This window comes from Pteropus vampyrus, unplaced genomic scaffold (genome assembly GCF_000151845.1).
Source record: "Pteropus vampyrus isolate Shadow unplaced genomic scaffold, Pvam_2.0 Scaffold61, whole genome shotgun sequence".
In the NCBI taxonomy this organism is placed as follows: Eukaryota; Metazoa; Chordata; class Mammalia; order Chiroptera; family Pteropodidae; genus Pteropus; species Pteropus vampyrus.
In genome coordinates, this window is record NW_011888842.1 from 1,080,131 (window position 1) to 1,105,072 (window position 24,942).

The following is a 24,942-nucleotide window of genomic DNA, read 5'->3' on the forward strand; positions in this document are numbered from 1 at the left end:
CAGATTCCCAGAGTTAAAAAAAAAAAAAAAAAGCCACGCTTGGAGTTGGGGTCTGCAAAAGAAAGGCATGCATGCTCCAGGGCTGTTTCCTGGTGGATGCAAACTCATCTGCACCCACTGACCACCTGTGTCTGCAGCCCTGCACATCACCACACCCTCAGAGCGGCTCCTTCTCCAGCAGCACAACTAACTATTCATCTGTCCCAAGTCTAACTGAGATTCCACACGCAAGAGCTCCCGTTTCAGCATCTAGGAGCCACAGTGCTTGAGAAACGTGATTTTCCCTTCTCTTTCCATAGGAGGTGAGAAATGATCCAGACGGGAAAGAAGAGTATGGAGTCCAGCCAGCTCTCCTGACTTCCTGCCTGGCTCTTCCCACTGCCTGGTCACAACTGGTTGTTTCCCACGATGGATAGCAAGGCACTTTCACTGCCCTTTCCTTGCAAGGCCTCCTGGGATTAATTTGCCTCTGAGCATTCTTGGGGCAGAACCACGCCCTGAGATGGACCAGATCGGGGGCTGGCAAGTCTGGGAGAAAATCAGGATGAACTTGGGGCTCCACGACAAGAGGGCATGTTTTGGAAAAAGACCCAAATCGCATGACCACTGCCATGAATGCACGGAGCGGTTTCCTATGAGAATCTCCCATAGATTGCCATTATTTTTTTAATGTTTGTCTTATTATTTGTGTCTTTTACCTTTTTCCCTCAGCCTGACCCCCCAGACTGTGAGCCCCATGAGGCAGGGTCACATCTGTTCTCTTAGAACCTGTGCATGGCACGCAGCAGGCACATAACAATTATGAGGTTTTTACAGGGGAAGAAACCGAGGCTCAGAAAGGCAAGCACGGAGCTGGTAAGGGGTGGTCTTACTTCAAAGCCAGTACAGTCGCCCCCAGTATCCGCAGGGATTGGTTCCAGGACCCCACATGGATACCAAAATCTGTGGATGCTCAAGATTCTTACATAAAATGGCACAGTATTTGCATATGACCTATATTTGCATATGGGCCACAGCAGTGTTCACCTACACACCACTTCTTTCTCATGGATTCAGTGTAATGCTCGGCAGGGCAGATTCAAGTTTTGCCTTTTAGAGCATTCTAGGATTTTTTTCTTTCCGAATTATTTTCAATCCATGGTTTGTTGACTCCACAGACGTGAACCCCAGTGACAGGGCAGGGGCACTCACCCTGGCCGAGCTGACGGTGGTGGAGGTGCCGTGGCTGCCTGTGGATGAGCCCGTGTCACTGTAGGAGACCACGGAGTAGGTGTCCCCAGTCCCAGGGCCTGGGGGCTGCCGGGCTTTCATTGACTCGATCTCCCGCCTCAGCACCAGGTGGTCGAAGCGGTCCAGGTCTTGGGGGGAGATGGTGCCTCTCACCTCGGAGAGTAGCGAGAACTGGAGGTGAGGACAAGCAGGGCACTCATCAGGGAGCCCCGCTAGCAGGTGGGATGGCCCTCTGTTACCCCAAATGACCTGCATGCAAATTTGACCACTGGCCTCCCGGAGCTCTTTAACCCTCCATGGCTCCCCACTGCCCTCAGGAACAGTCCAAACACCTTCCCCTGGATGCTGGGCCAGCATCATCTGACTCCTCCTCCCTGGCACCTTAGCATGCATGCATGACTGCAACTCCCTGAACACACCGGAAGCCTTTGCTGTCTCTTCTACCTAGAATGCCCTTCCCCCTAGTTCTTTCCAAACTGTGTTTCTTCTGTGAAGTCTTCCCAAATGTAACCACTCCCAGTAGATTTAATCATTTCTTCCTTTACACAGCTTCAGAAACTCAGATTTCCACTAGAGCAGGGTTCTCAAAGCTGGCAGCATGGCAGTCACCTGGGGGCTTGTAAAAATTGCCTGTGGATGGCTCCCATCCACAGATGTGTGGTCAACCAACCCGGAGTGGGGCCTGGGCAGTGCTTGTTAAGAGCAATCCAGATGATTCTAAATGTGCACTCAGCAGTGGAAGCCACTGTGTAGGGCCCCAATCACAAGGGACTTTGACTGACTGTCTTCCCAGGAGTCTGTGGTCTTCCCCAGGGCAAAGGGCTGTCTTGGTCACCAGTCTCTGCCCAGGGTACAGGTTAGGCCTGACCCCTTGTGGGTTCTCAGGAAAGTAGTGGGGGACTAAGGGAAGCAGGGAGGGATGCAGAGCCCTCAAGAGCTGAAGCCAGGCTCCGCCAGCCCCCCACCAGGCCCTGCTAGCCTCCTGCCTTGCCCGCGGAGGGGTGCAGGTCACCTTGGCGTGGGTGTTGAGCAGCTCAAACAGGGCCATGACGAGGGCCTCCACGGACACACTGCCACCACGGTACTCCTCCAGGTAGTAGGCCATGGTGGCGCGCTCCTGCTCATTCAGCAGGTGCCGGGCCTGCTCCTCCAGGAGCACGCGCGTCTGGTTCCCCAGGCTGCTCAGGGTCACCTGGGAGCCGGCTGGCCCCTTGTAAAATCCCAGCTGAGAGACAGGAAAACAGAGGCCTGAGAATTCTGCGCTGCTCAGGAGCCAAGTGGCCAGAACAAGTCAGCGACCACACCGCCGAGGGATGAAGCTGGTCCCTCAGCAGCGTTGGTCCTCCCAGCAAACTCGCGGGGGACGTTGTCAGAACATTCTCAGTGTATGTGGCCTGGTGCAGCTGCAAAGTGCTTTATGGCTTACGTGACACTTTTACGTATGTTATCCCTTCAGATCCTTGCAACCATTCAGAGGGGAGCAATGTTATTAAGGTTCCCATTTTAGTCTCTGGGTTTCAATATCTCCCTTGGGGATACTAATAAACTGGGGATAACAGTAACTTTATTTCCAAAATATAGCTTAGATGAGCACACACACACTCCACCCCTCCCCACCACCGTCTCTGCCATCCTCAACTGTGTCTAAGACGCCATCTGGTCTCTCCTCTGCCCCTCTCTGTGTCACCTACACAGAACAGCTAATATGGATGGTCTTCTAAAGACACAATCTCCTCATCTTGCTCCCTGCTTAAGCATCCCATGATATTAGGTGAGCAGCCAAACCTCTTACGTGGTCCACAAAGCCCTGTGTGATCTGGCCATTCCACCCGTTGTCGCCCTGGTCCCAACGTCCCCTCACTCACTGCATTCCCTCACACTCTCCTTTCTTCCCACGAGCTAAGCCCCCTGCCTGCCTCAGGGCTCCGGCACATGCTGTGCCCTCTGACTACGTCCGCCCCTCCCGCTCCTTCACCAGACTTTGATCTCCATAACGTCGATCTAACGTTCAGTTCACAGCCCAAACGTCATGTCGGCACTGCAGACGGCCTTTGCCCATGCCTCTCCGCTCCCGCATCTAGATTAGTGTCTCATCTGTCATTCTCTCCTAACACTTAGTGCCTCGCCTTGATGTCACTGAACACCTTTTGTGATCAGATGTGTCTGTAGGTTTGTTTTGTTTTCACGTGTGTCTCCTTCACTGGTGGTGACCACCGTGAAGGCAGAGATTTGATCAGTTCTGTTCATTGCTTTGACTCAAGTGTCCGAGGTGGCGCCTGGAACCTGGCGGCTCTCGCAGGGGTGTACGGAATGGAGGATGGACGTATGGACAGCCAACGGGCTGCCCAAATGGATGAAACTGTGTAAGTGAGTCGCTTGCACCCTCTGTATGGAAGCTAAGAAGAAGCCGAGGATACTCACACATGGAGGGACCCTACCTTATCTGTTGCTTCTGTGGTGAGGTCCCCAGGAAACCTATCAAGAAAGAAAAGCATGTTCAGCTGCACGTCTGAGCAGTTCAGATAGTCACAGGCAAGGGCAAGGCTGACCTGCAGCGGGATGAACAATGCTTTGAGGAAACCGTGGGCTCCGCTCGTGGGGGCTACACAGGGGAACATGAACCCCAGGACAGATGGGTGGCTTCTGGCCTCCCAGTCAACCACTGGAGAGCACTTTGAAAACCAGGCAAGGTGGATTCCCGAGTTGGTTCCAAGGCTACAGGACCAGGCAGGTAACACAAGGAGAGGAGAGAATAAGGGGCAACTGACCGTGGCCTCGGGGCCAGGCTAGTCCTTAGGAGAGTGAGACAGGGGTGAGCTGGAGCTCTGGAGATGCAACTCTCAGGTGCAGTGCAGCTCTGGCCCATGTTTTCACAAAAATAAAAAGTGGGCACGGGCTGCCAGAATCTCTGATTTTAAAGAACCAGCCAGAAATCCAGTTTTTTCTTTTTAAAATAGAAAATCGGATATCTTTTTAAATGCAGACAATGAATTTAAAAAAAAAATTTAATATCGTGCAGGTGAAAAGGGAGAGCGAGCAGAAAGGAAAGGAGGGAGAGAAAAGGAGGGAGGGAAGGAAGAGAGAGAAACGCTCTAGAGTGTATGGATCTGGGAGGGCCACCACCCTGTCTGAGACTTCCGATGGAAATTCAAGGGCGACACATTACAATATTAGCAACTACGGGGCCATCTGGCACCTCGATCTCATTTTATGATGTCCAAGACCCTTTCACCCAGGTTAACTCATGAGATCTTCATTTACAGATCTGGGAGAGGGGCAGGGTTTATGACTCATTTTTCAGACAAAGCAACTAAAGGCCAAAAAATAAGTTAAGTAATTTGCCAGAGGCAAATAAAGAATGAGAGCTCTATCGTGCAGTTCAGCTTTCCATGGGAAACTGAGGCCAGGAGAGCACAAGGAATGTGCCCACGGTTGTGCCCATAAACAAAAGGGACCCTGGTGGTGGAACCCAAGGCTCTGAGGACTGGTGCAATCTTTACAGATAGGGATGTAGCTTTCAGAAAAGGCCTGGGGTCCTGGGGCTCAGAGTGAGCAGTGTGGCCTGACCCTGCTGAGCTCGTGGTGGTGACCCCAATCCTGGAACTGGCAATCCACTTGGTCTCGTCCACAGTGGTCCGGGCATGGGGCAGCCTCCCGACATCCTTCACCGTCAAGATGAGGTGCTGGGATGACTTGAGCAGCTTGACCGCCTCGTCATGCAGGATGCTGAGAAAGCTCCGCCCATTCACCTCCAGAATCTGGTCCCCAACCTGCCAAGAACACAACACAACACAATCACCCGGGCTGTTTGCAGGACACCAACTCATGCCAGGGGCTTTGGAGCCTTGATTCCAATCCTCCACCTGGCCAGCGTGCCAAGGAGGTCACTGAGGCTCAGAGAGGTTACGTAGATGCCTGAGGGTCACACAGCCAGTGTGCCTGAGCCCATGCTCCTGTCACTAGAAAGGGCCACCTCCCCTCAATCTAGCAATGGCTTTGAAGGATGGGTTAACAATGAGATTCCCAAATGTCCCCTTATCCAGAAAACAACAATCATCCCAGAGGCCAGAATGGGAGTGGAACTGGGGGTAAGATGAGGCGAGAGGCGTGAAGGTAGACTTCCGATATTGCCTTCTACGCTTCTGCATTGTTGAGATTTTTACCTCAAGTACGCATTCTTATATTACCGTAACATGTAAACAAGATTTTAATTTACTCAAGAAAAAAAAGCAATAAATGAGAAAACCAGCCTCCTGTTAAAGGTATAACATATTGCTTGGATTCTTACAACAAGCAAGGAGTTTTATTTCGTAATGTAAAAACACGTTTTTAATGAAAGGATAAAGAAGTGAGGAAAAAAAAAAACAAACCCTAGGCTTCCAATAAAAATATGTGACAAAAATAGAAGAGGTTGGATGGGAAGATGCCGCAGTGTGAGACGGGCATATCTACAAGACTTACAGCATGTTTAAACTTGGAGGGTCCTGTGTTTCTCTTCCTGTAATAGATGTGACTACGGCCCACGGCTGGGAAAGGGCTGCCTGGGGTCACCTCCCACTTGGCCTTGAAGGGCAGCCTCATAAAGTCAGTTATTCATGGCTGCTTTTCCTTCTCCCCAGCTTCCCAGGCTGCTGATGACACATGATCAACCCCTAGAGGGTGCTTCCAGCATTTTTCAAAGCAAGATGTGGAAAAGATGAGCCAAATGAGAATTTGGAAGAAAAAGAGGAGAAAAGAAGATGTGGTGATGAGGCTGAGAACTGAAACCCCGGTCCCCAGTTTCCTGTCTTTAACACCTCGCCTGCAGTTGGGGAGTTTCCAGTACAACGAGTGGTTCAGACTTTCCGACTTTCTGTCTTCCCTCTGCACCAGCGCTGACGTGCCCAAAGACGGCCCTGTGCACCTCGGCCTCCACGACCCCGCTCAACAGCACCTCCTGCACACCTACTCGGTGCCAGGCTCTGGGCTGAGACAACTGCCATGGCAGCAAGACGAACCTGCCCCTGCTCTCACGAGGCTCCTAGTCGACAGCGAGCTCAATTTTGTGCTATCGTTGGGCTTTCCCAACGGCTTCTCCACAAAGTATCCCCAGGGCCTGGTACACAGTGGGAATTTAATGAAAATTCATCAAACGAATCAAAAGTAAGATACCCATTCCCCTCCATCCCTAGCTTTGAGACCATCTCTGCACCAGCACACTACATCAGCCCGTAGCCCCAAATTTCAAACCGCTATTTACCTACCAGATGCTGACTATGTGCCAGGGACCTTGTCTGTCTCTTTACATATTTTTCCTTATTTAACGTCCCCAACATCCTGCAGATTAGGTATCATTGCTCTCCATCTCGTCAGAGAGAAAACGAAGGCTCAGACAGGTGGTCACAGAAATAGTGAAGAGGACAGTTAGGGTGCAGACCCAGGTCAGGCTGGCCCCAAGGCCCTAATGCCTTCTCCTACTGGACTGCTGTCAGGAGCTCTGCCTTGGGACACATGGCATCACTTCGAACCCAGCATGTCCAAAGCCACTCTCCAGCCAGCACTCCCCAGCCCTGGCTGCAGCACCCCTATCTGAATGCCCATCTCCATCATCGACTCTCCCTGAGCGGACCCTTCAGGAAATCCCACCCAATCCTTCCCTCCTTCCACCCCTTCCTGACCTGGGTCCCTGCCTCCACCTCCACACCTAGGTTCCTGAGCCACCATCCCTCCTCCAAGCACTTACATCCTAACTGGCCTCAGACCTAGCACCAGGTTAATTTTTCCTCTACTTTTAATTTTCATGACATCCATTCCAATGACCCCCCCCCCCACAATCCAGAAGGCAGCAACGTAGTGTGGTTAAGGGTTTCGAAGACCATCAGACCTGGGTTCAAATACTGGATCTGCAACGTCAATGCCATGTGAGCTCAAATGAATCCCCCAATAGATTTTGTGCCTCAGTTTCCTCAGGTATAAAAAGGGAGTGGCTAGCCCAGACTGTCCTCCAAATTTCTAGTCATCAGCACCTATTTCTCCTGCCACCAGCAATATCCTGATTCTCTCTTTTTCTGTATCGCTGAGCTCCCTGGTCGAGAACTCTGGGTCCCTGGGAACTTAGGCAGCCGCAGCTAGACTCCTTGGAGAGGGCTGGGCACACAGCAAGTGCTCAATAAGTTGTGTATGCATGAAGGTATGGATTTTGCCACTTCCCACCTTGCCTCGGCAGCTCCCTCTCAGCGTCTCTCCAGTTGGATTTCCTGGATGCCAAGAAGCAGAGCTGTGGCAAAGGAGATTACTGAGAGTGGAGGGGAAACTCACTTCCTGCTGGGCCCATCTGCACTCAAGTCATGAACCATCCCAACCTCCTGCAGCGGCTCCCCCTCCCCCTCCCCCCTCTGCCCAGCTGCCCCCACAGCTGGAGCCCAGGCCGCACTTGTCATCTGCTGAAGTGCTTTTTTTTTTTTTTTTTTTTTTTTAAGTATCCCTCTCAATAGCTTTGGCTTTCATTAAGCAAAAGGAATCAATTTCAATCTTTCCCATACACATGATTTCATCCCAGAGTTTAATTAAAGGAAGTAGCATCTGAGAGACAAGATCTGTGAGGACATCATTTTGTGGGCAAGCCTCTCCCTACGGGTCCAGGCCTACGAGAACAAAGGAAGGGACAACTATATTCTACAGGTATCTACCTGGCCTTGCACAGCGAGGTTAGGGAGAGAACGTCTCAAATACTGTATGGGACATGCACACGAAAAAAGTATTCTTTATCTGCAACTCAAATTTAAATGGGCATCTTGTATTTTCATTAGCTAAATCTGGCAACTCTGGAGTGGGAGTGTCAGCAACCACTGGGACAATGGTTCTTGGGGTGGGGCTGATTTAGTGCGATGGCTTCCAAACTTTGCCCTTCACCCTGAGCCTGGCACCTGTCATGTATGCAGTCCCGTAAATGACCAGCACACCACTTGCTTCTGCCTCATCCTAAGCATTAATAATTGCTAAATCACAGATTTGTTGTGCTAGTCACATTTCCCCCTCATGAGAGGCAGTGTGGGGGGTCACGTGTGATCCACCTGGGGAACAGGTGTGAAATAACAGTCATAATCAAGAAACCCCAACTGAATGGGGGCACGTGGGCCCATCTTCCCAATTTCTTTCCAGTCCTTTCCTGTCTTTCTTCTTCCTTCAAGGCCTGTTTTAAAACCAAAGTTCTAGACAGAGCTGGCCTTGGGGTCCCCACACAGTCTTCTGCAGGATCTGGGTTGGTCTGAGTTATTCCCATTTCTCCATATCCAGTTCTCTCTCAGATTCTCTGCTTGTCGTAAAGCTTCCCAAGGTCTGGGAGCCTTGTAGGACAGGTGTCTGTACGCTCACTGTCATTCGGAGTCCACAAATCACTTTCAGATAAGTCCAGTGTCCCCTTGCTGCTATGGAGTCCCATCCCTATGGTGCAACAGAAAGATGCCTCTAGTTCTGAAGTCAGGCTACCAAACGTAGTAGCCATGTGGCCCTGCACAGCTTTCTAGTACAGTCCGAGTCTCAGTGTTCTCATCTGTAAAGTGGTCATGATACTACCAGCAATTCCTGGTGGCTGTGAGAATCAAATGGGACCACCTGGCACAGAGCCTGACACACCACACAAGAGGCTTTCAATAGCTTTTCATTCGCTTTCCTTCCAAATGGAGGGGACGGGGTGAGATATCAAGTGATTGGCTCAAGATCACTCGCTGGTCATGCAGGAAGTGAACAATGAGCCAGCATTTGAGCCCAGCTTTCCCAGATTCTTCCTACCGCCCCTTTCCCTTTGGTTTGTGTGGCGTGAAGTTGGAGGTGGCATGTTTAAAGGTCTCGATCTGGCTCTTTCCCCCGCCAAAAAAAAACTAAAAGCTCTATGTCTTTATTCCTTGAAATGTTACATTTTCTTACCTACTGAAGCTAATAGACGATGTGGGTCAACGAGGCAAAAAGTAAAGAGGCGAAGATGCTGTGACCATCAGGCCTTCTAAGGGGCCCCCTGAAGATGGGGAGACTGAGGCCCAAAAAGCACAGAGATGTGTCTGGGGCCAAGGCCCAGATTCTGAGGCTAACTAACCAAGAAAACACCCACAGTGCCCAGAACGTATCGGGACACAACCCCCTGGAGAAAGGAGAGACAAGTGCAAACAATGATCGAGTGTCTAATATTGCTCAGCTTGCCACTGGGGAGCCAATGGGGAGGACATGGAAGGATGAACGAATAAAGGCGGCTTTATTTTATTTGTCACCACGGCATCCTATTTATCACCAGTGATGGAGGAGCAGAGGGCGGACCATGGGAATGCCCTTCATTTCAAGGCTAAGGAAAGACTCCTCCATCATCCACAGCCCATCGAGTGACAGGCTCAGATCTGAGACGCTCTGAGGAAAGCATGAAGGGACTTCAACAAGGACAGGACACCAATTGTCCCTGGACTCGGCCAACCACCAGGAAGCAGGAATTTACTTCCTCTGGGTCTGAGGCAGCGGAGGAACATTGAGGGGACCCTTGGAGCAGCGGAAAGTTCTCAGCAGGTTTGGGAATGAGCCCACCTCAGTGAAGGATCCCGTCTTACACCCTACGAGTCCCAGAGAAAATAATTTTACTGCACTAAGAACTTAAATAATGGGAATGAGATCACCAACTGTTATATGAACTAAATGAGAGGCCATCTGGTGTGTGGTTATAAGCACAGACCCAGGAGTCTGCCCTCTGGGTCTAATCCCAGACTCTGCCACTTACTAGCTGTGTGACCTAAGGTAATTTCCTAACCTCCCTGTGCCTTACTTACCTTCTCTGGAAAATGGGGATAGCATCGGTGCCTACCTCATAGGTCTTATAATTAAATGAGTTAAACTCCCCACTGTATCCCCAGTACCTAAAACACCATCTGGCATATAGTAGGTATTCAATGAATATTTATTGTACAGATACCTATAAAAGCATGTAAAACAGTATCTAACATACAGTAAGTGTTCAATAAATGTCAGTGCATTTTTGAAACACTATGCTTACCCTTGAAGTGACCCCTCAGTCACTCATCAACCAAACCTTGTGATTCTGCCTCCTGAGTCTGTCAATGCCATAACCCCCACCTTTCCACCTTCCTCCTCTCTGGGCCCTGCCTTTGGCATTAACAGACCCACATGTGTTGACAACATTCCCATTTTACAGATGAGAAGACTGAAGTTGGAAGTGAAGTGACATATGCTGGCATCTGGCTTTTGTTCTGCCATCCTGTTCCAACCAGTATTAATCCCGCCTTCAAGAAAAACCAGCCTATTCTTCCTCCATCTCTTCCATGGACCTCTCAGCTCCAGGCTTCCTGCCATGCACACAGTAGGCGCTCTATTCATGCCTGATGGAGGGAACTGAAAACAAATGAGCCAAAAGAACCTGTGGTAGGATGGCAATAGCTCCGAGCTCCCTCGCCAGAGGCTGTCAGGAAAGATACCTGCAGCGGACAACTCGATCTGTGTGCTGAGCTGGGAGACAGGAACCCATCCTCCCTGGACATGGAGCACAGTGCGAGCATGCTGGGACAGGGGCCTGAAAGAAGTCGGCTTAGGCCATCTTCACCACCTCCCCAAGGCTTGACTGAAACGGATTTTGAGGCTTCAAATCAGAACCCCGCTGACTGTGGCAATAGTGCAATGAAAATTCAAATTCGGCTGAAGAGTTTTATTGCAATTATAAATCTTTAATAGTCTTCCATGTCAGGTATGAAACTTTAATGGGCTTTTTTTAGGGGTGGGGGTGCAAGTGAGCAATGCAGTTTTAATGAGACAATGTTAGCTTTCTCAACAGTTCAGAAGTTAGTAAACCTCATCCACATTAAAAAAAAAAAAAAAGGATTAAGGTAAAAGCTAAGAAGGTTCCTGGAGCAAGCTGGAGTTACAGGTAGGGTCTGGGGGAGCCCTTCATACAACACTCTCTGGTTTAGTGCCCCCACACGGCAGAAGCCAATCAGAAACACCATGGACGGAACTGGCAAAGCCAATGCTTGCTAACTTCCAGTATGACTTTTGCTTCCTTCTGGTTCCTTCTTCTGATGTTAGCACATCTATTGTCAGTGCTTGCTTACTCTATTCAGGACATGGGCAGCACTCAATGAAAGCCTGCTCTAACCCCCAGGTCACCAATGGAAAAACTGAGGCCCAGAGAGGAGGAAAGACTTGCCCAAGGTCATTTCAAGGTCAGAGCTAGGGCAGAGAAGCCACTCCTGAGTTCTTCTCATAGGAGAGTCCCACTTCCAAGAAAACACATCAGAGCAATCACAGAAGTCAAACTCAGGAGGAATAACAGCTATCCACCCCACTGAGTGCCTCGCGAGGTCAACTACCACATACAATTTAGCTCTAAACTTAACGAGCACCACACAAGGCATGGAATGGTATCCTGTTTTATAGATGAGGGCAGTGAGGCTCAGAGAGGTAAAAGTCACCTGCTCAAAGCCACCTAGCAAGCAAGTAGCAGAGTAGGAGTTGAATCCAGCCCAGCTGCTTTTCTGAGCCGCAGACTTTTATTTGCCTATTCATCATTTCAATTTAGATGACTCAAAGGCACTCTAAACCAGCTCTGTCAAAAGAACTTTCTGCAATAATGAAATTGTTCTATATCTGCGCTGTCCAATATAGCAGCTACTGCTATTTAAATTAATGAAAATTAAATAAAATTAAAAATTCATTTCCCCAGTTACACTAGCTCCATTTTGATAGCCAAATGAGACTGTGGCTGCCGTACTGAGCAGCACAGCTCTAAATGCTAGTGGCCCAGACCGAAGCCTTGACCTCTTCCTAGTCCCCTCCATCAGTGCTCGAGGCTCCAAACCTCCAAATCTACTGTGTCCATCATCAAGCACACCGGATTTTACCTTCCTTTCTAAAAGGATCTCTAATCCATTAACTCCCCTCTGTCTCGACTAAATTCACTCTGGTCTCAGCCACCACAGCTTCTCACCTGGACCACTGTCATGGCCCTCCTGACCCACCTCCCTGCTCCACCCTTACCCTTACCACCCTCCAACACTTCTGATGGTTAATTTTATGTGTCAACCTGACTAGGCTAAGGGATGCCCGGATAGCTGGGAAATCGTTATTTCTGGATGTGTCTCTCAGAGTGTCTCTGGAAGAGGGCAGCATGTGAATTGGTAGACTGAGTAAAGAAGACCACCCTCACCGAGTGTGAGTGAGCATCGTCCAATCCACTGAGGGCCTGACCTGAACAAAAAGGTGCAGGAAGGGAGAATTTACTCTCTCTGCTGGAGCTCAGACATCCCTCTTCTCCTGCTTCTGGATGTCGGGGCTCCGAGCTCTCAGGCTCTAGGACTCGGACCAAGATTTACAGCACCAGCCCCGGTTTTTGGCCTTTGGACTCAGACTTTCAAAATCAGCTCCCTGGGTCTCAGGCCTTCTGACTCAGACTGAATTACACCACCAGCTTGGCTGGTTCTCTGGCTTGTAGACAGCAGGTGGTAGGGTTTCTCGGTCTCCATAACTGCATGAATCAACTTCTATAATAAATTTTGTCTGTCTGTCTGGTCTGTCTGGTCTATCATCTATCTATCTATCTATCTATCTATCTATCTATCTATCTATCCATCTATATATCTATCAATCTATCTTCTATGTTATTGGTTCTATCTCTCTGGAGAGTCCTGACTAATAAACCTCTCTGTGTAGCAAAGAGATTGATTTGATCAATTTGACTACAAATCTGATCTTCCACATCTTTCTTAAAACTCCCCCACTGACGTCTAAGCTCCTTTACCTAGCCTAAGAGGGGTCTTACCCTGCTAATCCATCTCATCATACTTCTCCAGCTTTTCCCAAGCTATCCACACTTGTCATCTCTCAGTTCTATGAATGGATGGAGCCCTTTCCCACCCCAGGGCCTTTGCATATGCTGCTCCTCTGCCCAAAGGATTTTTCCTTCCACTCCTTACCTGGATGATTCCTATTCAACCTTCAAATCTCAACTCAAATAACATCTCCTCCAAGAGGCCTTCTCTGACCACCTCTTTTAAGGCAGATATCCCTAGTCTCCCCCTCCCACCGCCCCAGAGCACACTGCGGCACATCCTACAGCCCTCATCATGGCTTGAGATCATGCTAGACTGTAAGCATTAAGGTCAGGGCTTATGTACCGCTACCTCCTTGCATGGCACATGGGAGGCACCCAACAAATGCCTGACAGAAACAGTAAACGAGTGAATAAATGATTAAATGAACCAACGATAAGCAGGCATACACATAAGCAAGCTAGTCCCTTTGCCCCTTTCGGTTTTTGCAGACAGGCAGGAGACATTTTCCATTTATGTAAAGGTTAGTTTGACAAGGCCAGGGAATGTAGGGAGCTGGGTACCCAGAGCCTGGCTCTGTGCACTGCAGCAAAGAAAGACTACCCAGTTTTTCAATCAAATAGAAGGCAAAGAGGTAAAAACACAAATTGCAATTTTGTTTTGGTTGGAACTACGCTCTGAAAAATGGTGCATGTTTACCCATCCCCTTGTTTTGGAAAAGAAAAAAACTGAGGTGAGGGGTAGAGGAGGGATAGCATGAACCCAAGGTCCCCAATCAGTCAGGGCAAAACTGGCCCGGAATCCAGCCCTCTCACCTGCTTCGTGCTGCTCTGCAGACCTGCAAGAATCAGAGTTCTCAAGTTCAAGTCCACAGCCTTCATATACACAAACGGTGACCAGTCAGAAGCTGTACTAGCAGGGGAAACCCCATTTATAATAGCAACAGAAGAGATAAAATTCTTAGTAATAAAAATAATAATAAATGTGCAGCACTTACGTAATAAAAACTTTAAACACTCAAAATGGGCTCAAAAAATAGAAAAACAAACGAATACACACAAACCCTGTTCTTGAACAGAAAGGATTCAGTATCAAGATGTCAGTTCTCTCGGCTGAAAAGTTAACCTTACCCCAACAAAAACAGCAATAAGCTTTTGTTAAATAAGCTGATATAAAAGTTCATGTGAAAAAATTAAAACTGCACTTGGAAGAGTCTTAAATGCATATTGCTAGGTTGAAAGGAGCCAGTCTGCAAAGGCTATACACTGTATGATTCCAACTTTGTGACATCTGGAAAAGGCACAATATGGAGACAGTAAAAAGGTCCAAGACTGCCAGGGTTCGGGGAAGGAAGGATGAATAGGTGGAGCACAGGGGATGGATGTTTAGGGCTGTATGATACTGTAATTGTAAATGACATTACACATTTGTCAAAACCCATAGAACATACAACACCAAGAGTGAACCCTAATGTGAACTATGGACTTTAGTTAATAATAATGTATCAATATTGGCTCATCATTGTAACAAATGTACCACATTAATGCAAGATGTTAATAATAGGGGAAACTGTGTGTGGGCAGGGTGGGGAGGAGAGGAGGTATATGGGAACTCTGTATTTTCTGCTTGATCTTTCTGTTGATCTAAAATTGCTGTAAAAAATAAGTCTATTAATTAAAAGATATATATTTTTAATAAAAAAAAATCAAAATTCAAGAATGACTATGAAAACCCTGGTAGAGAAGGGCTGCACAAGGAGGTGCCAGATGCTAAGACCTGCTCTAAAGCTTCTGTAATTCCAACAGGTGGCACTGATTCCTAAGCAGACAGACAGACAGGGGAACAGACTAGAAAAAGGCCCAAGGACACATGGAAATGCAGTGTATGATGAAGGGGGCAGCACGAATCTCGGTGACAAAGATGAGCTTTTTAATGAGTAGCATTGGGATAATTATATAGCCATTTGGAAAGAGATAAATTAGATCTATATTTCATATCCTACGCAAGAAAAATGCCAAACAAATCAGAGATCTAAAGAGAAAAATGTATTTACAAGTATTAAAGGAAAAAAAATGGATAAAATTCTCTCCATCCTGGCCATAAGGAGAACTCAGATTCAACGAAAGAAAAGACTGATAATTAAACTAGGTAACAGTAAAAAAAACTTTACAACCAGAGTCAAAAAAATGACAATGGATGAGAAAATATATGCAATATATATCACAGATAAGGGGCTAATTAGCCCTAATACATAAACAATTCTTAAATTTTAGGGGAAAAAATCTAAAATCCTGATAGAAAAAGGATAACGAATCAAACATGAACAGGTTACAAAAAGAGACATAAAAAACAGTAACTTATGGAAGATGTTCAACTTCACTCATAATAAATTGCAAAATAAAGCTACATCAGGATATCATTTCTCACCTATCAGATTGGAAACAACTGAAAACCTGACAATGCCTGTCAGAGAGCTGTGAGGCCACAGGCATGCTCATACATGGCTGGTGAGAAGTCAGGATGGAACAACCCTTATGGAGTAGAATTTGGCAATATTGTGTTTTTGATCCAGAAATCCCACTTCTAAAAATTTACCCTGAAAATATACTTCCAAAAGTAAGATGTATATGCACAGTTACTCGTAGTGACATTGTTTGTGATTGTAAAATATTGAAAACAACTTAAATGCCCACACAGAGAAGAATGGTTGAACAAAGTGTGGTAGAGACACACAGTGGAACACTATGCAGCTATAAAAAAGACTGGCAAAGATTTTCTGTGCACTGGCATGAAGTGAATTCCAGAATATTAAATTATTTTTTTCCTAGGGGTTATTTATAATGTAGGCCGAAGCAATTGTTACAAGGTAGAAGGGTTAAATTTTAAAATTAAAGTGCAAAAAAATATTTACAGCATATTGCCTTTCAAATAAGAAAGGAGAAAGTATAAATATACTTGCTTATTTTTGCAACAAAACAAAACCTCAGAACAAAACAGGAAAAACCCCAAAACTAGTTTATTTAGATACTTGCAAGGAGTGGGTGGGAGTGGGTAGAACTGACATGAGAGAGAAGTGATACTCTGAGTTTACCTTTTTTGTATAATTTTGATGTTGTAGTTACTCAAAAAGTAAAATTAACTAAATAAAGATGGGGGGAACCCTATTGAATGTAAGCAAAAACAAACGAACCTATTTCTAATGAATAACAGAACTAAGCTGAAGAAGAAAAAGAAATAACTAGCTCAAACAACACAGTCCTTTGACTCTAAAACCTTGGTTTAAAGACAAAATGAATTGCAAACAAATCTGAAACCCAATTTAGTAGGTTTGTTTTTCAGAAGGGTATGCATTAGGCAATTATGAAACTACTTTTGTGTCTTGTAGGGTTGGGCAAGTGAGTAAGTATATTGAACCGTCTGGAAGAGAACCAAGTACCTCCTAAGGGCCAGCACTACGCTTGGTGTTGAGGATACAGTATGTACTGTATTAGCTTCATATAGCTGCTGTGACAAATTACCACAAACTTAGTGGCTTAAAAGAACACAAATTTATTATCCTGAAGTTATGGAGGTCAGAAGTCCAACATGGGTCTCAGTGGGCCGAGATCAAGATGTCAGCGGGGCTGAGTTCCTCTCCGGGGGTTCTGGGGCACAGTGCATTTCCTTCCCTTTTCTGAGCTTCTAGAGGCCACCCACATTTCGTAGCTGGTGGCCACATCCCTTCACCTTCAAAGCCAGCATCTTTAGGCCAAGTCCTCCTCTCGTGGCCATCTCTCTGATTCTCTCTTCTGGTTCCCTCTTCTACTTTTAAGAACCCTTGTGATCACACTGGGGCCACTTGGATAATCCGGGATCATCTCCCTATCTCAAAGTCAGCTGATGAGCAATCTTAATCCATCTGTAATCTTCATTTCCCTTTGTCATATAATGGAACATATATACAGGTTCTGGGGATTAGGATTTAGACATCTCTGGGGCTCCTTATTCTGTCTACCATATGAGTGGTGCTCAAACATGGTGGATACTATAGTTAGCCGAATAGAAATGAACATCAAAAGGCCTCCACCACTCCATCTGGGTGAGGAAGGGTTAACAAGGCATCTGGCATTTTGCTGTCAGTTGGAGTACACCTTGGTTCAAACTTGCTAAGAAATATTTGTCAAAATGGTGCAAACATCTTTGTAACTTTACTTCTAGGAATTAACTCCAAGAAGATGATCATGTTGATGATCCAAAAAACTCTGGACCTCCTCCGAAATGTCTAGGAACTGATCAGTCAAATACCATATGGTATATCCATAAAGTGATATTGTCAAGTCATAAAAAATAATGTTGTGGAATATGTATGACATATAATGATTTTTTCCAATTAAATCTTAAAATTATAAAAACCAACATAACCACATAGTAGAAACAGTCAAACAGTAAAAAGGGGGTATATACAAACTATAAAAATCATACTTCCCCAAAGCCCCCTACCCTTAAAAATACATCTCAGGCCCCCAGCATGAGACTCAGAAGTAACACCATTTACAATTTCTTGGACATTTTCTCATGAACTCTCTTCACGTATGTATGTATAAATGAATGTATTTCTGAAAAAAAAAACAAAAAAAGCAAAAATGAGATCATACAACACCGCTCTGTAACTTCATATTTTGCAAATGCCTTTCTGATATGGAAAGATCTTAATGCTGCATTGTCATAGAGGGTTGAGGAGAAAGCAAACAGTCTAATCCTAGTTTTGCTGAACTATCTTTATCTACATCGCATTCCACGTAAGCATAACAGTCTGGCAGGACGCACACCAAACCTGTTACACTAGTTTTTCTTTAAGTGTAGGATTTGTTACATCTTCCACAATGAATAATGCTTTACTTTTGAATTCGGATTTTTTAACATTATCTTAAAATTGTCCCTCTAATGTTGTCTTCGACTGCATTAAAGGGGCTGGGAAGGAATATGACAAAATGTTCACAGGATTGCCTCTGAGTGGTGAATGCCAAACGATTTTAATGTCAAGCTCTTTATTCATTTTCTGGGCTCTCTGGATTGTATATAAAGACCATAATGTTGAGGGCAAAAATAAAAAAAACCCTAAAAAGAGAAGTAAAATTGTGTCCAGGAAGGGCATGACATGAAACACCCCCCTCAATGTTTGGGGAAGAATGGCCCAGGTCCTTGACTGCTCTGCTGTGCCACCTCCGAGAAGCACCTTCTGTATACCAACCAGTCCAATCCATGTCTCTTGGTAATTTGGGATAAGTCACTCCTGTCCCCTACTGGACCCTGCAGCCTGCTAGCACAGATAGACCTGAAGGCAGTTTAACTCCTTCTGGAAAGATCTGAGGTTTCTCTCATTTGTTGCTCCTTTTAAAACCTTATTTCCATTGGAAACAACTAAACAGCTGATTTCAAGGGAATGGTTAGGTACATTATAACTCAGCCACGGGATGGAATGTTACCATGCAGCTATCACAAGGCACACTGAAGTGTTTTATTACGTGGGAAAATGCAAGTGAAAAATGTGGGATGCAAAATAGTATATACTATATAATACCAGTCATGTAAAAATGTACAGAGAAAGAAACCAAAGAGGCTACATCCAGATGCTAACGGATAGATAGGAACGACCCAGATGTCTATTGGCTCATGAGCAGATAAACAAAATGTGGAATAGCTATATGACAGAATATTATTCAGCCTTAACAAGGAATTTACTGATATATGCTACGACGTTAGGCTAAGTGAAAGGAGCCAGACACAAAGGCCACATTACTATGACTCATTGATATGAAATGACCCAAACAGGCAAATTAGAGACAGAAATGGAGAATGACTGCTTAATGGGTACAGGAATTTTTTCGAAGGGGGTTGATGAAATGTTCTGAAATTAGTGAAGATGGTTGTACCACCCTGTGAATATACCAAAAACCACTGCTTTGTACACTAAAAAAAGGGTGATTTTTATGATATGTGAATTGTATCTAAAAAACTATGCTAATAAAGGATGACTCTAGGAGATAGAACGTCTGGATCCATTTACTTTCTGTATGTGTCTGTATGTGTCAGGTATTGAACCTATTACTTCAGTAGCTAAAAGTTATTAAAATTAAAAAGAAATTAAATCCCTTAAAGGGTCTAGGTTAATAGTTCGAGAGCATGGCCCCACCCCGGTTGCTGGACACCCAACCTCTGAAAGCTGCTGACCAAGTGAATGCTCCTATGAAATGGAGGAACAGGCTGACCTCAGATCCAGCAAATCATGTACATCCCCAGCGTGCAGGCATTGACCCTGGCATGGACACGTGTGGAGCCAGAAGGGCAACTGACTGGTCAGCCACCAGCATTTCCAGACCACTTAGGAAGAAGAAATTAGAAATAAATCTGCAGCCAGCCCTGCCGACCATCTCCCTCAGGAGGACAGCATGGGTCTTGGTGGCCCTGGGTACCTGAATGAATGCTCTCACCCTTTCCTGTGACCCGGGCAAGCCACAGCTGGGTTCCTCCTCTGAAGAGCCTCCCTGTGGACACTAAGCATTTCTCTTTCAGGAAATAGCCTGCCTGGGAGAAATTACTGCCCTGGCCTGGCGGGGGCCCTTTAAAAACCAAGCGGTGGGACGAAGCAACTTGAACTCTTGCAATTTATTAAACACCAATTCAGAGGCCAGTTCACAAAGAGGCCAGTTCAGCTAAGAGAGTATCCTACAGAGGATGGAGAATGTGACACAGCCAGTGGGGACAGGCTAAAACAGTCACCCAGCTGTGCCAGGTTTCTCGGGAAACAAATCACCTCCCGGCTCCCTGGGAAAGCTGTTCATCCTCAGTGCGGACTCATTATCAGATGTCATTACGGGCCAGTCTCACCCGCCAGCATCTACACTCACATAGATAATGAAACTCATTCGCAACCATCAGAGCTACCGTTTGGGGGGTGCTTATCATGTGCCAGAGGCTGGACTTTACATGTATAGGTCATTGAACCCTGACAATGTAGTACCTGGGACATAGCTGGTGGTACTATTATTATCATTATTTTAGAGAGCCTGGAATCCACAGGCAGCACAGTTTCTCCTCCACCGTCCCTGAGAAAGGAAGCAAGATGCCTTCTCTGAGGTTCATGGCTCCTGGACCCCTGCCCAGGAGCACAAGGTGGCCGGCCGCTGCCCCTCAGGGAGAGGCAGCCCCGAGAACAAGCTCTGGAAGGGAGGCAAGACCATCCTCCAAGCTGGAGCTCAGCGATCACATGAAAGTTATTATCCCACCTCTTGCTTAAAGAGCCAGGAGATTGTCGAGTCTCCATCGCAGGCAGGGGCTGCTCTGCTGTGATTCTTCCCAGCAGGGCTCTATAGGGCTGGGGCTGGCGTGCCAGTGAGGAACTGGAAGGAACAGCCTTGGGTTTATTCCCTCCTGGAGGGGTAACACGAGACTGCCCCTATGCCCAGGAGGCAGGACCCAGGATGGAAACTGCAGGACTGAGTGTCAGCGGGGAGAGCCAGGCCTATGACCCTGGCCAGCACCTTCCTGTGACCTTGGACAATAGGTATGAGAAATGAGTGCTATTATTATTATGATTATTATTAATTTTCCCCAGATAACACTTTCTTGCTGAAGTATAGCTTTGGTCACACATTCTTATTTAAATAATCTTAAAAGTTGAGCTAGACTCTGCTCTCACGTGGCGATGGCACACATGCAACCATCTTGGCCATAGGTCTCTCTTCCTGCTCCCAACAGACACTCTTGAGTGATCCTGAGCTTGAGTTAAGCATTATTCCTTGCAGAGCCCAGTTGGAACCACGCAGTACAAACACTTCTGCAGCCACACTAATTAAATGGTGCTGGCATGCAAGATATGTATTATTTGCTGCCCTGGGAAACAAAAGAGCATTGGATTTGGAGGCAGAGAAATACGAACGAAACCCTTCCCAATGTAAAATAAAATCCGCCTTACCACCCCTAGGCGGTCTGACTTCTGTGCTCAGCTGTCCCCCTCAGCAGCAATGCACTCGTCAGCAAGTGGCGAGCACAAGGCCTCAGAGAGCCCTGCATTCAAATCATAGATTCTCTGCCAACTAAGAGCATGCTTTGGGGCAAGTTGCTTAATCTCACTGAGTCTCGGGTTCTTCATCCATAAAATGGAAATGTTGACAATCAGAACCTCCTCTTGGAGTCACGATAAGGACAGAACAAGATGATTCAGAAAGCACCTGGACAGAACTGGGCTGGTCGATTGGTCAGTAACTGCTTTCATGCTGTGGTGATTATGTAGACTTCAGAAACATCACACTGTGTCTTTTGCTGTCCATCAGTTTGCCTGAGGACCACTTTGCAAGGGGAAGCCCTTTGAAAGTTCTGTAGGAGCCACTGGGGTTGGCCAGAGAAGGTGTGAAGAAAGAAGTGGGAACAGGATTTCTGTGACTAAGCAGTGGACCCGCCTAAGTTCCAATCCCAGCTCCTCCACCTACTAGCTCTGTGACCTTGGGCATGTTACTTAACCTCTCTGGGCCTCAGTTGCCATCTCTAAAATGGGGATGATACTAATGCCTCATTGCTGGGAGGACTAAATGACTCTGGGCAGGCAGAGCACTCACTAAGCCCCCAGGTTGGAACAGAGGGAGCAGTTCCCAAATGCTGTGATGACTATTATTATTACCATCAATTAGAAATAACTGGAAGCCTGCTCCACCTTCACTTACTTCCTACTATTATCATTATTACTACCCTCATGCTGCCGAATCTTCTGCATTTCCATCGTGTTCTCACTTAAACACATTCTGAATGGCCATAAGAATCCTCCAGGTTTCAAATCCAAAAGCAGAGTGTGTGGAGACACTGGGCAAGTGTCGCCTCTATGATGACAGCAGAATCACAGAGGGCTGAGTGCCTGGCAGCCAAGGGCTGTCAGTCCACTTGTTTTCTCCATCACACAAGTTCAGGATTATAAGGTCTAGTGACTAATGAGAGGTTCTGGGGCTGATCCCTACTCCAGCTCTACCACTTCCTTGCTGTGTTACCTTGAGTAAGGCATGACCTCTCTGTGCCTCAGTCTGCTCATCTTTCAGCGAAGTACAGGATTGTTTAAGGATTCATTAAGGTGGGACAAAAAAGAGCTTAGCGGGTCTCGACTTATCACCCAGTGAACGTTCACTGTCACCATTTCTCTCACCAATGCTCAGTCGGTACATCACCTGGGGTACATCACCAGCAGTCTTCACTGCCTGCATCTCCAACTCCCACCCACCCCAATCAACACGATTTCCATGCAGAACGCATGGAGGACCACGCATCCAGGTACTGCATCGCACACACCTCGCTCTGTTCCCCAGACAAATGCCTGCGGTGCTCCATCAACAAGAAAGATCCACAAGGCCCTGAGGGGAGGGACACAGCCGTCCCTCTCTGCCACCCAGCCAACAAGGCTCTCTCCAAAGCCTGCTCTAGGAAGATGAGAAAACCGATGGGCACAGGAGACATTTTGTCATTTCTCCTTTATGTGTTTTCTCTCTCTGACTGCAAAAAAGAACATTATAGGAATTAAATTGCAATAGTGAAGAATGATAATAACAGCACCTCTGAAATGCACTTTTGCTACATTTTTGTGCTTCTACTTTTGAGGAAGCCCATCTCCATACTCCGAAGTGGCAACAACTTAGTCGAAATCTTATAAATCAGAGATGTCAGGTTCTGATCTGAGGAAGGAAGCAATTTTCTAAGAAGCTGATAGTTGTGTCATAAAAGGAACAGAATGAATAAGCAGGTTCCCCAGGACACTGTGTGTACAACAGGCCAGGTAGAAAAAGGTCTGGAAGGACATGCCAACTGCTGAGCCTGGGGCTGGACAGCAGCAGGGGAGGAAGGACCCCCTGCAGCACAAGGCAGGGTCTTATTTGACTTTTCTACAATTAGCAAGTATTATGTTTACAATTAGAGAAAAAAAAGTCAAGATCTTAAAAAAATATGTATTACATTTGGCTTAGTTGGTACCTGCCAGGGTTCTCCACTTACAAAATATATTGGTAGAGATACTTTGAAACTATGCAAAAAAAAATCCTGTTTCTGCTTGAACTTCTGCCTGCTATTTAGCATCCATGGGTGCATTTTGCTTCTGGCGATTATCACTGTAACGGTGATGTTTTCTTATTTTTTCTACATTTATTTATTTATTCATTCAGTTCTTTATGTAACTACATTAGTATGGACTCATGGATATTTATTGTATTCCCCTTTGGGCACTGGGAGCTCTTCAGGTGAGCACTATACACATTTGATATGCCGATTGGCTGGCTGATTGATTTGGCAGCACATCCTTACTTTCTGTACCATTTTGGGCTCATCTTGTACCTTCCCTACCCTAGACCTGGAATCAACCACTCCTACAAATAGCCCAGGGTCTTTTTATTTGAGAATAGTACTTAGAAACTAAGATTTGGGTGCTAGGTGTACCCATTTTAATTGGGGTGTTCCTGCCTCTAGCCCCTCTCTATGGATAGAGAATTATATGTATACTCACTGATACACACACACACACACACACACACACACACACACACACACACACACACACACAATTCTATTTACGTCTGTATCTACCTGTGTGTGCAGACGTATATATTTTCTCCTTTTTGTAAATGAGTCCATATTGATACCTCTGACCACTGGCCGAAACAAAAAGGGCCTCTTACCTGGGATGACCTCAGGGTGGAGGTCGTGGGACAGGGCAAGATCTGGGACAACCAGTCTGGGCTTCAGAAGCTTGGTGTTTTTTAAGAAGACTAAATATCCTTCATTTCCTCTCTCTGCATTCTTTTGAAATTTGGTCAATAGAGTACTGAGAAGGTGGTAGAGCTAAGCACATGGCCTTTGAAGGGCCGGAAGGGCTAGGGCCCAATCCATGTGTGATCCTGAGCAAATTACTGTACCTCTCTGAGCCTCAGCTGCTTACCTATTAAATACCGCTATTAATGCCCACCATAGGGCTATTGGGAGGAATAAATAAAAGTGTATCTAAAGCATTCAGCACAGAATCTGATTCATAATAACGGGTTAATAAATAGCAAGTGCTATCATTATTATTAGTTTTAAATGCTAGTCAATCTTGGCTGTCCTTAAAGGAACAAACAAGGTTTTATGGTCCATTCTTCGGTGGAGTTTGAAGCTGTGGGGGTGGGGGCAGGTGCAAAGGAATAAGAGAGGTCTAAAGGTAAGTGCTGAAGGGGGAGCCAGCCCCTACAGGGAGAGTGGGAGTCCCACCCGGCCACCCATGGAGAACATGCCAGGGCAGTGCCTGACCCCTCTCCATGGAGCTTCTCTTCCTAGCAATTGATTCGCCCCTCCCCTGGGCCCACACTGGGCCCTCAGGAGCTAAGTGAGCGCTGGAAGCCACGCAGAAGGCAGCACTTTCACCCCTGGAACCCTCTGCACAGCAGCAGGGAGCTCTATTTACAAATAAAGCCTGTTCTCGGCTCCGCCACCCACACAGCCAAGCCCCTTTATTCCATTTCCATATGCCTAATTCTACTGAAAATGCATTGGCAATAAACGGAATTAATCAGTCCTGGATGCCCGAGTGAGTGTGGGCAGGTGTTTGCACACCAGAAGACCTCGGAGAGGAAAGTAAAATAGTGGCAGGGAATATAAAGTGCTTTACTGCGGTGGGCACTGAAGATGGAAAGGACTTTACTGAAGGTGGCATTTTATGAGCAAATAAAGCCTTCGATTGTTTGCAGTTGAGAAGCAACTAAAGTGACCGGAAAACTTCTACGGAATATTTCTCCTCTGCCTTGTTTCAAAATGGAAATTGCTTTATTGTTGCTGTTTCCATGATTATAAAAGTCATACTCGCCCCATTCAGACAGCGCATACGGACGTAAAGAACAGTGAAACTCACCTATAATCTCGTTATGTCAAGATCACC

At 46.4% G+C, this 24,942-nt stretch overlaps 1 protein-coding gene across 8 annotated transcripts in view; it reads right to left on the reverse strand.

Moving 5' to 3' along the window:
• WHRN (whirlin) overlaps positions 1–24,942 on the reverse strand; it is an 83,714-nt gene that overhangs the window by 17,438 nt on the left and 41,334 nt on the right. For 6 of the 8 annotated variants that reach the window (XM_011360951.2, XM_023531091.1, XM_011360949.2 and 3 more), the window contains 4 exons: positions 4,798–5,000; positions 3,669–3,705; positions 2,243–2,455; positions 1,192–1,401 (listed from right to left, as the gene is read on the reverse strand). In XM_011360951.2, the coding sequence (XP_011359253.1) occupies positions 1,192–1,401; positions 2,243–2,455; positions 3,669–3,705; positions 4,798–5,000 (663 nt within the window). The remainder of the gene's footprint in view (positions 1–1,191; positions 1,402–2,242; positions 2,456–3,668; positions 3,706–4,797; positions 5,001–24,942) is intronic. The other 2 variants (XM_011360947.2, XM_023531092.1) reach the window with 2 other exon arrangements.